Below are 13,876 nucleotides of genomic sequence, written 5' to 3' on the forward strand. Positions count from 1 at the left end.
AGACGTTTGTTTTGTCCACCGTAGACTCACCAGTGGCGCTCGAATTAAAAAAGTTTGAAAATCATATTAAAAACGCGATTGAAGAGGATGAACAGCCAAAAATTCCGAAAAGTTTTGTCTAATGTGTTTAAGGCAATCTGTGCATAGATGTAGAAAATCTTAAGTGTTTCGAATAATCAAACATTTTGTAATCAGGTCAATTTACAAAAATGGACATATCAATAACTAATGAGCTTAGGTTACACAATCGGAGACGAAACGTCCACCAGCGTTGACATCAAACCAGTGGTTAAAGAGATTGTTAAGATACAAATCTTATACTTTGATACGCTAGACATACGTTTTGTCCAATGAGACTGAGTTGCCAGTGGATCTCAGAACAAAACATTTTGAAGACCAGACCAACACGAAGTTGATCAATGAAAACCAACATTTCCGAAAATGTGTGCTTAAATGAGGAATAAAGTTGTATTTACAGCACAAACTCATATTTATTCTTAAAAGGCCAATTCAACATTGTAATTAGAGTTTCGAATACTGTTTTTATTGGTATAAATATTGATTATGTTATCAGTAAATTAAAACCAAACTGAATTTTATTGCTATGAACGTATGTACATTCACGGTTTTTCAATTTCTCAATACCTTAATTTTGGCATTGCACAAGGCGGTTTTTTTTCTGACTATCAATGACGTCTTTACACTTAATCCATTGAATGTGTACTGATTAATATTTTTGTCTTAGATACATGATTTTTATTAGTTGTTTTTGGCTTTGTAATACCTGTCATTAACTGCAAGTTATCTCAGATTTAGATCTGTTTTTTTTGTCTATTGCTTTTTTGTTACGGCTTTTTGTGATTTGTATCGATCTGATAAGTTAAGCCTTGTTCAACTGATTTTTATAGTTTTTTGTATGTTGTACTGTTACACCACTGTCCCGGGTAGTGGTAAGGGTTTGGCGGCAGCAAAAAAGTCTAATCCCTCCTCATTCTGTATGTGTCTGTCAGGAACCTGTAGTTCAGTTGTTGTCGTTTGTTGCTGTATATCATATATGTTTTTCGTTTTTTGGTTTGTACATTCGTTAATTTCGTTTGAATTGTTTACAGTTGTCATTTTTTGGGGCCTTTGAATAACCTATGCAATTAAAAAAAAAGTGTAGAAGTAACTTAGCTAGGACTTTAGTTGATCAGACGATTGTGTTTCATTAGCTTCCTATCTGCTTTGGCATAAAAGGTTGAAAAGTCATCCTTCAGTTCAATATTTTTGATATTGTATTAGAATACCCTTTTTTGACAAGTCGATGTACCAATTATTCAATTTGAAATGATGTCAAATGTTTATTTTCTTATAAATCTCAAATGTTTCACTCGCGCTATAGTTATGTTTTACTTTGTAATAAAGGTAAGGTTACATGCATGTATGGACGAAGAATTTCGTCTCTTTCACTTATTCACTGAACATGTTCTAAAGGTATTTACACAATTAATAAATTTCTGATTATACGAGCAAATCAACCCATCTCTTTATAAAAAAATCGTAGAATGTTCGCATTTCCTACCGTTCTAACTAGATATTTGTATCTAGAATATCTCGTTCAATGACTGTTTTTATTTAACAAAATATAAACGCAATGGCAAAGTTGTCACAGCAAACTGAGAACACAAATAAAGAATAACAGGACTGTCATGACTTAACTTTATTGATATTTAGAATAACATTCTGAATATGCCTATGGTCGATGATTCCATAGCCCAAACAATATCACAAGTCCACGAAAGTTCCGTTTCCTGGTCAACTTCATATATTGTATATTCAATTCTCGTACACTTCCGAAAGTGGCATTTAGGAGATGATCAAACATACCTTGACTTCTTTTGTTAATACTTGTAAATAGTCAAAAATAATAGCATGGAAATAATTCGCTGACTACGTTGCAAAAGTAGACAATAGTCAAAAATGAGAATGGAGAAAAGCAATGCTTACTCTTGAGGAGAATAGTTCCTTTTAACAACATGTACAGAAGCTGGGAACGCTTACTCCTGGTCTAACAGCGATAACAAAACAGTCAAGAATATCGGATGAACAACAACATGCATACTATATATACAGGATCGCAGTAAAGATAAACTCATCATTGATAAAATAAAAAAGAGTAGTGTACAGTTTTACAGTAATCACAGCTGCACGAACTACTACAGGCAAAGCACACACACGAGAAAGAAATAGAAATAAAAGTAAACGAAATACATGCATATTAGGAAATAATACAATCTAGCCATGTCTAACACTTAGCTTTTATTCGTAACAATTCTGCAATGTAGTAATATCAATGTTTTTTTAACATCTGGAGATGTAATAAAACTAGAAATATAAATAAGAAGATGTGGTATGAGTGCCAATGAGACAACTATCCATCCAAGTCACAATGTGTAAAAAGTAAAAAATTATAGGTCAAAGTAAACACATTCTTAATCGGATAAAATCTTAAGGGTTTTTTTCCTCGCGGGTATCAGCAGCCAAGTTGACAGCACTTCTTCGTTGACATGAATTATTATTTATATGGTCATAATTATAAATTTAACTATTTACAAACCTTTGGTTTTTTTCGAAATCCTAAGGATTTTCTACCTCAGGAATAGATTATCTTAGCTGATTTGGCAAAACTTTTAGGAATTTGAGGTCCTCAATGTTCTTCAACTTCGTACTTTATTTGACATTTTTAACTTTTTTGATTCGAGTGTAACTGGTGAGTCTTTTGCAGGCGAAACGCGCGTCTGGCGTGATTTTAATCCTAGTATCTATGATGAGTGTATTTACTGGTGTACAGAAGTATGATCACCTGAATTTTCCCTGTTCGGCAGAAACTTTTTTGCGAACATCGGGTGTCCGTTTAACATTCGTGTGTGATGCATAAATACGCAGTCACGTCCATCTGGAAAAGGTACGCCTACTCCGATGCCTCGTGGAAAGAGAATGCTACGCTCGGTGCATGTTAATAAACAACTCCTTGAGTACTCATCATTGCCAGTGTCATTCCAAATTACCTTTTCTCTTCCCCGTCGGCCTTCTTTGCATTACCTACCTATTGTTTTATTGGTTAATGGTTCCTAGTTCTGAATATGCATGAAAAACTTACCACTAGACGTTAAGCAAGCAATGTTTACCTAATCAGTCAGAAAGCGTATGTTTAAAAATGTCTAACATGACTTAACCTTATTGATATCAAGTAAAGCATTTTACAAGAGACTGAGGAGAAACTGAATAAGCAAAACTAGGAGTAACGCTTTTATTGTTGTTTTTCATTCAAAGTCAACATGATATATTCAACAATAACAAAGCTCTCATCTCGCTGCAAGACAGTCCATTGCTCTGGAATTATTTGCTTGATATTTGAGTTTTTCGATTGTTTACGTTTTGCATGTAGCTTTTTTTAGTCATATTATGTTGCAGATTTGCAGGCTTTTTTTTTAGTTCACAGACCGCTTGAGACACAGTGCGTTCGTTCCTGATCCCTATTGATTAGGGTTGCCAAAAGAAACAAAAAGAATATTTAATATTAATTAATTCGACGTATACATACAACTCCAAACTAAAATCGATAAGTCAGATTTTTTATTTGTGATTTTTAATCATGAGTTATCCATAGACAACAGATTATATAACATTTGTTGTTGTAATCTTAATATCAAACACACGCTTCTACGAGTTTCGGTATCTCAAGATCAAGTTTTGAGCGTATAAGTTCTCTCAAACAGTTTATCTATATAATATTGTCATTTAAAGTATATCGAGTCTGCAAAACGTACTAAGTCTTGTGATGGAATGAAACTTTTGTCAATTTGTGGTAACTTGAAAATTTTATATGATATTCCATATTATGCGGATACATATATCGTCAATAAAGCCGATCACACAATATCAGGACTGGGTTGCACACACGTCTTTTAAAGTTAATAGTATATTAAAAGTACACTTAAATTTAATAGTCTATTAAAAGTACTCTTAAATCTAATAGTCTATTACTTGCGTTGCACAAACGTCAATTACCGTTAATAGTCTATTAACTCACTATTAAATTTAATTGAACGAAGGACCGCTAATAATTCTTAATAGAACATTTAAAATGGAAACCATGAAAGTCCCTGGCTGGCTTGTACCTCAAAAGCAGCCGAAAAAATAACGAGACAGGTTACTCACCATCGATGATTTGTCGTACCGAGAGCTTCGAGCACGGTAGGGGTATGGGAGAGCTGGATTGGAACTTATTGCGGACATCATAAGGTCCGATGTAGAGCACCGAACAAAAAAGAGCAAGGAATTAATGCCTGAAATGCAGGTAAAAACCTTGGATTTGTAACCCATGGCTTTTATGTTTCTGAATTTATGAATTAAACAATCAACTTGATTACTGAAAAATGAATTTCATAGATATAGATATTTCAGTTTAAGTAAGTAATGTAAATGACTGCAGAGAGAGGGATTTTCAGTTGTTGATTTTTTATGTTTAACTATCTGTTGAGATGATTTGGAATCTTATGGTCATGTAGTTTTAGAAAAAAAATATCAAAACCAGTTATTGTAAAAATCTGTTTAAAAGGAAATGTGTAAAAATAAAATCTATTTATCAGTCAGATACTGGATTTAAAAATAAATTAAACATTTTCTTTAGAAGCTTCTTCCTGATCTTGAAGATTAACTTCTACCCAATATGTGTACATAGTTTACTAATTTAGATCAAAATAAAACGTCAATTGCAGTTTGAATGTATTAATAAATGTGGAGAGGGGTGAAGATTTCTCAGTTTTCTCTGCAGTTAAACTGTTTTGGACATATTTAAACTGCTGTTAACTGTTAAAATGAAATCCCTGTTAACTGTAAATGACTGTTTTGATGTTACTGTTATCAATATTATTTTAGATTGACTGTTATTTGTTTTGAGTGTATAATGTTTAACCTCTTCTCAACCAACTGCCTTAGCAACGTTATATCTTATGAATCCCAATTCGAACTCCTTTTTTCCTGCTTTTCAGCGTCCATTATTGTGATGACATCGTGAAAAATGATGAAAAATCGCGAAAAAGGACGCGCGTAGTGACGTCGCAATGAATTTTGGGATTAATTGGGGCTTAATTGACTATTTAAACGTTAATAGTCACTTTATTATATTAACTCACTCTATTAAATAATAGTTTCTTATGTAAGTGTCAAGTTTTCTTCATGTTTAACAGTGTATTTATGGAGACTCATGGCAGTGGGTGCATCAATACTAATATGTTTGTCCTTCCAAAAGTCCCACTCAAGATATTCTTGTACCGGTTTTGAAGTAAAGTTTATCCTTTACCCATTATATCTTATTTCGCTTTCATAGATGTTTGCATCCTAATGATTATTATAGGACCAGTTCTAGAACGCATAATTTTAGACTTTTAACAGTTATGCGCACTTTTCCGCCTTGCTTTAAAATACAAATCCAGGTTGTACAATGTAAGTGTTTTCTGAATATTTGTCAAAATCTGCTTTAACCTGTTCAATGTCATATTGGCATTTTTTTGTAACTGTACATATTTTCAATTGCAAACTTTTAAATATATGTGTTTCGGTTCGTTGTCATAAAGTATAATTATGTGAACTTTGTCTCATCATTGTAATACTTCCCTCCAGTCATTGCTCTTTCTTACGGAAATGAAACTATTTATGTATCATTTAAAACCCGTTGATATATTCCTAAAACGTGTGTAAGAGTTGTTTTGAGGAAATAAAGATCTCAAAATGTAAGTTTTTTATCAAGTAAAATTGAGAAAAATCATTATTTGTGTTAATCAAAAGTTTTCTTTCATAAAAGTTTAGTTAAGAATTTCATTATAAGGCATGATAAGAAGGTTGACACAATGCGGAAGATCAACATGTTAAACAGAAAAGCCGGATGATTTATTTTGGTTTATTATCACACTAATGTAAGAGATTGGAAAATCCTACGAACGACATTAAATCTTCCTCTTTTAAAGCGACGTTAAAAATGTATATATTACATTCAACAATTGACAAAATTTGATACAGTCAAAATTCGCGGAAAAATCGGAGAGATCTGTCTTCCTTACAAAGACTGTACTATAATTACAATGTACATGTGTATATCAACTTTTAAAAAAATGTTTAAAGCACATTACAGTACATGGACAAAAATATTCATCCCCTATATTTTTGGCTATATATTTTCTATATATACAATGTATGTATCTATGATGAGTTTTTTTTTTTCATAAAAACACATTTTTAAAATAAATATTGTGAAGGTATTTATGCTAGGATCTTTAAAAACCAGGTGTTGAAAGAAGCAGTATTTGTCCAAAGTATATTCGTCTGTGTGTTATAGTTTTGTCTCCAGTTCATTGTTTTTTTGGCTGATGTTTACTTGTATTATAATTTTCTACAATTTAATTTTGTTGAAATATATAGCAAATTCCTGAACCAAAAATTATACTTATGTTTATATCACCAGAAAATAAAAACGCTCATCAACAAACATTCATACTTATCGCCATGCTTCATACTACCAATTACACCTACCACAATACACTATGCTAGACGATAATGTTACAAGTAACAGATATTATATCTTGCAAACAATTATTTAAGATGTTGCTGTGTATGTTTACATTTTATGTAAGCATTGTCAGTGCTGCATTTAAAATGTGATTACGGTTATTTGATTTGATTACTGTTTTTATGTTGACAAGAAAATATATTTTATTGTTATACAGGAAATTAATTTTAACTTAAAATACAAATTTTATCGTTGAAATTATCTATTTAAACGACACGGAATGTGAATTCTGATAGTCCATATCTTTTAAATCGCAGGTAAAGTTAAGGGATATGTAGTCAGTACAGTCATTAGACTCAGGTTTGATTGTATTAGTTATGATAAAGCTTTGAAAATTAGTAGATACTACGCTTTGTTCGTCTCTTTGTGTGTTAGTTTTAATTGGTGGATGAAAACGGGGTGCCCGGAGAAAACCACTGACCTTAAGAAGGAAAACGTCAATCCTTGTCATTTAAGATCGAAGTCACGTTCACCTCGCCATGATCGGGGCTGAACTCACAACATCGGAGTTCACTGGTAGATGACGCTGCAGATGAACCACTTTTTTGTGTTTAAGGTTCCATTATAACAATAATAGTTACCCTTGGTAATTGTTGACAATACAGTCCACCTATCAAATAATTACGCGTTATGCATGAATTTTGAAAATTAAATAATATATAATTTTGTATTATTTGAATTATGTTACAGTGTTGATGGCTTCAGACAATTTATCTAGCATTAACAACATGTGTATTGATAAATCTACTATATGATTTTTGTAAAAGTGTATCTTCTGAAAAATAAGTATGCATTCAAAATGTGTATGTATCAAGTTTGCGCTCGGGGTATAATCATGATAATTAAAATAGAAAAATTAAAAAATTAAAAAAAAGATACATCGACAAAATGATGGAGATGGCATTGCTTAACGTTTATTAGAGTTAGTTATACTTTGATTCTTCAAAGCATTTTATATTGTTAGGGAAATACAGAACTAATGTTTTATTTGCCGATGTCTATGTTTCACCTGAGCCTTAGGATAAGTGTCTACTGAATTGATGAATCAAGATCAAAGTGAAAAGGTAAAATATAACCATCGAAATCCAAGAGAAGAAGAGTTGTGATTGCGTATTAGGTACCAATATGAAACTAAAAAAAAAAGCCATTTCTGAAGAACACAAAATAAGTGATTTGAAGTAATGTGATTTGTTTTTCAACCGATCAACTCCAAAATTCATCACGCCCTACATCCATCTTCTCCAACCCAAACAATGTTATTTGACTTTCTAACATTCGCTATAAAAAAAATATACAAAGAGACATGATTTTAATATTCGAAAAAAATTCGATGCTGGTTTTACGTCATTAAGACAACTGAAAGAACTAAATGAAATGTAGAGGGTAACATATTGGTTTAAACAAATGTAGACAATATGTCAAGTTCTTGATTGGTCGGGGTCTCGAAAAATTCCAAATGAGTTTGCCAGACGATGTTAAAGATCCGTTATCAATGCCAACGAATGTATAAATAACATAAGGGTAGTATGGGTGTCTTTCACAATCTTGGATTGTAAAATAGCGAAACACAATAGGTCAGCAAAATTTGATACAGGAATGCAATTGACTAATGAGAATTTTCATTTAAATGAACATATGTATGTCAACTTATCATTTATTACTAATATTTTGACAAAGGTAGATTATTTTTGCTTGATTCATTTTTTTAAATTAGCGTATTAGGGGAAGTAACTCAGAAACAGCATAATGTATAAAAGGATCTAGAGGAAATTTTCTATTTATCTTATAGAATGAAAAAACGCTCGCTGACCATATTTTTGATATTCTGAAAGCATTTTATAAGAGCTATCTTTTCGTATGCTATTTCAAAGTTCTATCATTTAGTTTATCTTCCATTTACATATTTATGCCTTTTCTCTGTTTAACCCATACAAAATGTATCCTTTTTCCACAATATGTAGCTTGGAAACAAGCTCGATGGCCTATCACTTTATTTATATTTTTGAACATATCACAATATATATTATATTTTGGCAAAGTATTAACAAATTTTATAATTTTTCGTTTATACTTCAATTCCACCTCAAGATATACAACATGCACACAGCTGACGATGTTATTGTCTAGAAAATGGCACATGCATGTGTTTAACTAGCTTTTTGAGATCTCTAATTTTCCCCGTTTTATCTCAATTAGGAAAATAATTAATACGTTCATAGAAGAACGAACAGTAACAACCATTAAAAAATTTGCAAACGTGATATAAATGTATATTTAAACACTGTTTCACGTTTATTTACGACTATCATTAGCCGTTAGAAGTTGGTGCTATGAATGTTCAAGAATTGAGTATATAAAGAATAAATGGAACGTTTCACATCAAACCATTCAAGCATAAACTGAGCATCACAATAACAATTTAACTCTTTGAAATAAACTGAAAAAAAAAAAAAAATTTCTCAAATTGAATCAACTCATCGTCCAAAAAATCGAGAACTTCAAATTATATCATTTGGTATGTACTACATCCAAACTTATTTGAATAAATATCACACAGTTGTAAGTCAGCTGACGAATACATGCGTTTCTATGTTCTGTGTATTGTTGGGTATGTGTGTAAGTACATGTATTCTGCAGCTCTATCTTTAATTCTAATATTCAACTTTGTGACAAAATGAGGTGGTGCTTTTTGCACTGACATTGAAGCATGGCCTTTTGATCCCTTAATATATTTATGTGAACATGTGTTTAAGCTTTAATTGTAATGTCTATTTTAATTATGCGTACTATCACGGCCGAGAGTTTAATTGAACCGAATACCACAATCCTGACAACATTGGTTCTTAATATAATTTTCATTCGTTCACCAAAGCATGGGATTAAAATTTGTAGTGTTTGCCGCTGTATATAATTTAGACAGATGACGGCCATTGTTATCACGGAAATCATATCATTGGTGTGTTTTTATATTTTAAAAGTGGATTAGCATTACACAACGTATTAATTGAGAATATTGAATTATGCAGTTTCAAGGTTATGATTTGTTACGAAGAGGTTTCAACGGACAAGAACAAATAACAGTTATTTTAATATTTCTTTACAGTAGACAACGTTAAATAAAAATGGAAGTTGTTTTACAATATATTGCTGTGCTGCCTTGTATTTGGCGTAGTGTTTGTATTGTTTCTGTTTCTACAATAGTGAAGGAAATTATTGTGTGTTTGTTTGGTATCTGTGCATTTTATCTAGTCTGTAACTTGTAAATATCATCCCGTAGATATGTGCCACTAAGAACACACGTTGGTTGTCTAATAAGTTTGATATAATACTGTGTATCAAAATACTTTTTTGCACAGAGAAATAAAGTTAAATTTTGTAGAAATCATCAAAATGAAGCGGTTACTGTAGATATCACGAGACACTCGCACTCTACCGAATCGTAATTGTGTCACTATGTTTGAGAAGAAAATTCAGGCTCCGAATTATTCGAGTACAGTTCAGACGTTGCCAATTTGAGTACTAGTATGGCTAGGCTAGTGCAATTTTTGACAAGAGCTTTTGAGACACAACTTAAGAACGTGTTTTCATTCAGACTAACCACCCTTACACCAATGTTCTCAATGAGTTTCAACGACTGTAAAAATTAAAATAAGCACTGTAAACTGTGAATTTATGCTCAGTCTTTAGTTTTTGATATTGTATTTTTATACTGTGTTTGTCTTGTAGTCTTTTTTTTCTTTTCATGACATTGTAAGTTTAGTTTACACTTGTGAGTTTGAATGTTCTTTTAGTATCATTTGCTTCTCTTTTATGTGGAGTCATCATGGTTATACGTAAGGCTCAAAATTTTCTCTGTCTAAATAAAATATTGACAAAACTTTATAATTGATTAAATTTAATAATTTCTCTGAAGATGAATTATATTTAATGAAATTTAACAATTTTTATTTTTTCATTCAATATAGGTTTCACTCTTTTAAACATGGTAAATATAGACAATGCAATTTCCCATAGGGAATCCTTTTACGGCTAAAACTGTCACACTTCTGCTATGAAATTTTATAAAAAATATATTCTGGAATGGGAAGTGCATATGCACTACTATTGTTTGCAAAGGTTAAAACATAGGATTTGATGGCATATTTTCAAAATTGATATGCCTCAAACTTCGTTTTGTTTAAACTATACTTGAATTATGTACCAAACCTAGACCGTGTATATTTATGCCAAACATTTTTCATTTTAAGCTGAAAAAATAGATTTTGCAAAATACACTACAAATTTTAAAGTTAATTGGTTTGATAAATGTAACAACTATCTGTTGAAGTCACTTCTGAAAAATCATTTTCGTTATGAGATTTGAAATTTGTAATTTTCATGAGATTACATTATTTGATTTCACGAGGATAATATAAAAAGTAATAATAAGTTTGTCTTAAAAAGATTAAATCTTATCAACAGTTTGAATAAATTAAAACATTCGAATTTGATTGTTTAAGAAAAAAACACATTTCAATCTCCTTCTAAAGAACAAAATATTGAAATTGCTAACCTTAAGCATTTTTCAATTTGCCTTAAAAAATTGAAAAATGAAAAATTCTCCAACGTGGAGCATTTTTCAATTTGCCTTTAAATATTGAAAAATGAAAAATGTCCCGTATTGGTTGAATTTTCGTCTTTAGAAAATTTTCTCAAAAATGATAATGTTTTTTTGTGGAGCATTTTTCAATTTTTGTAATCGTTTGACAAAATGAAAAATGTTCCAAAGAGGAGCATTTTTCATTTTCAAATTTATCAAAGATATTGAAAAATAGATAATCAAGTTATTTTTTCATTCATTGTTAACACTTTAGAAGTTTTGTTTTCATGCTTTAAATATATAATACACATGTGTGTATATGTGAACCCGTATATACACATTTATTACCTTACCCCGAAAAGATAGGAGAACAACAACGCATCAGCAAAATTATTTGATGTGGCGCAGGATTGTTATGCAATTGTTATTTCCCTTGTTTAAAACCATGAATTTTATATTTCCCTATTTTGTTATTTACATCCAGGTTAACTAAATATTCTCTATATATCTGTTAAATCAAATAGATATTGGTATGTTGAATTCATTAATAAAGATATTTATTTTTACTATCAAGTTTAGTATTTGCATCGTTGCAAAACATTTTTAAACTTCTTTTAAAAGTTAATGTACATTGAATATAAGATCTGAACAATTTGCCTGTGTGTAGATCAGTGAATAACAATGTCTGCTCCTAAATACACGTATATGTTGTGGCTATCTAAAGGATGATGCATAGTTGAAAGCAATAACAATATGCCCTAAGTTCTCAACGACTAAATAGTTTACCCGAAGCCGAGAGAGTTGACCTGAATGTAAAGTAAATAAAAAAATATTGAAACAGGAAATTTGTTTAACATAAAATTTCGTACTTTCATGCACTGGCTACGGGTTTGGTGATACCCTCGGTGACAACCTAGAAAAGGTGTAAAGATAAAAACAACACATAGGAAAGCTGTTCTTTTCCCAGTCTCCCTGAAAAAGGTTGATGAATATGCCATATTCCATCTAAATACAACTTATTTTGGAAGTCATTGAATGCTCCATTTCTTAACTAGATAAAATTATATAATTTTCATTGTTTTTGGTTTTTATTTACTAAGCTATTTAGATACCAATAAAGCTTTAACATTTGGCATCCATCGTCTCTGTTTACAACTAGAACAAGCTGTGGTCCACATCTCCGAATCTCAATCAAAATTACTCATGCTACATTTTGGTCCCGCGAGTTGGATGTTGAATTTTACAGCAATTTTTCTGTTTTTAACTGAAATACATTATTTTGGGAAAACTAATCAGGAATGAAGCAGACATTTGAGTCAGTGCTTGGTGCAATTAGTTACGACTGTCTTTAGGAGACAAGTTTTGAAGATTTAGGTGTATAATTGTTCATGTGGTCTTTTATTTTTATAGTATGGTTTATTTGGTAAATGTATAGTCATAATAGGTTTGATGTTGTCAACACTGATATTGCTGAATACTTTGTTCATTTTGAGACAGATTTTCTATTATTTGGAATGAATGTGAGGTGGCATTTAAGTTAAAATGAACTTCAAATGTGATGATAGTTTACGTTTCTCTAGATATAAGAAGATGTGGTATGAGTGCCAATGAGACAGCTCGCCTTCTAAGTCACAATTTTTAAAATAAAAACCATTATAGGTCAAAGTACGGTCTTCAACACAGAGTCTTGGTTCACACCGAACAGTAAGCTATAAAGTGCACCCAAAATGACTAGTGTAAAACTATTCAAACGAGAAAAACAACGGTCTAAACTATATACAGAACGAGAAACACTTATGAACCACATCAACAAACGACAACAAAGAACATTAGAAGATAACAAAACCTTAAAACAGACTTATTAAGAAGGGCTATAGTTACGATACTGTTGTCAGGTCATTAAAGATTGCATATTTTGGCTTTAATATTGATTCACTTAAAGGGTCTTTACATCGGAATTAAACACATTTATTTAAAAACCAGTTGTTGGCATGACACGGGTTATGTTCTTCTCTTAAATATTTTATGATTGTTTAATATTGAACCCTTACCGGGAGTTGCCTGATATTCCTATGATGAAGACATAATCTTACAATCAGTTTAATTGTGGTCTGGAGCTGGCATGTCAGTAACTGCTAGTAGTCTGTTGTTATTTATGTATAATTGCCATTTTGTTTATTTTCTTTTGTTACCTTTTCTGACATCGGACTCGGACTTCTCTTGAACTGAATTTTACTGTGCGTATTGTTATGCGTTTACCTTTCTACATTGGCTAGAGGTATAGGGGGAGGGTTGAGATCTCAAAAAACATGTTTAACCCCACCGCATGTTTGCGCTCGTCCCAAGTCAGGAGCCTCTGGCCTTTATTAGTCTTGTATTATTTTTAATTTGAGTTTTTTTGTGTTTAATTTGTTTAGTATGACGTCCATTATCACTGAACTAGTATATATATATTTGTTTAGGGGCAAGCTGAAGGACGCCTCCGGGTGCGGGAGTTTCTCGCTGCATTGAAGACCTATTGGTGACCTATTGGTGACCTTCTGCTGTTGTCTGTTCTATGGTTGGGTTGTTGTCTCTTTGACACATTCCCCATTTCCATTGTCAATTTTAGAAAAGGGTATTGTCTGTTTAAAAAAAAATAGAAGGTACAAAATTATTATGTCTGAAGAACACTTAAATCTTATTCCGAC

At 31.5% G+C, this 13,876-nt stretch overlaps 1 protein-coding gene across 2 annotated transcripts in view; it reads left to right on the top strand.

The window, feature by feature from the left end:
• Positions 1 to 13,876, top strand: part of LOC127724422 (uncharacterized) — a 52,746-nt gene that overhangs the window by 23,104 nt on the left and 15,766 nt on the right. Inside the window, exons 1-2 of one of the 2 annotated variants that reach the window (XM_052231378.1) lie at positions 5,681 to 5,774; positions 7,572 to 7,671. The exons of the other annotated variant lie outside the window; for it this stretch is intronic. Coding sequence (XP_052087338.1) covers positions 7,648 to 7,671 — 24 coding nt within the window. The 5' untranslated portion in view covers positions 5,681 to 5,774; positions 7,572 to 7,647. Of the gene's footprint in view, positions 1 to 5,680; positions 5,775 to 7,571; positions 7,672 to 13,876 lie in introns of those variants that run through there. 2 annotated transcript variants of the gene reach the window in all.

Source organism: Mytilus californianus, unplaced genomic scaffold (genome assembly GCF_021869535.1).
Source record: "Mytilus californianus isolate M0D057914Y unplaced genomic scaffold, xbMytCali1.0.p SCAF_14, whole genome shotgun sequence".
NCBI classification, from domain to species: Eukaryota; Metazoa; Mollusca; class Bivalvia; order Mytilida; family Mytilidae; genus Mytilus; species Mytilus californianus.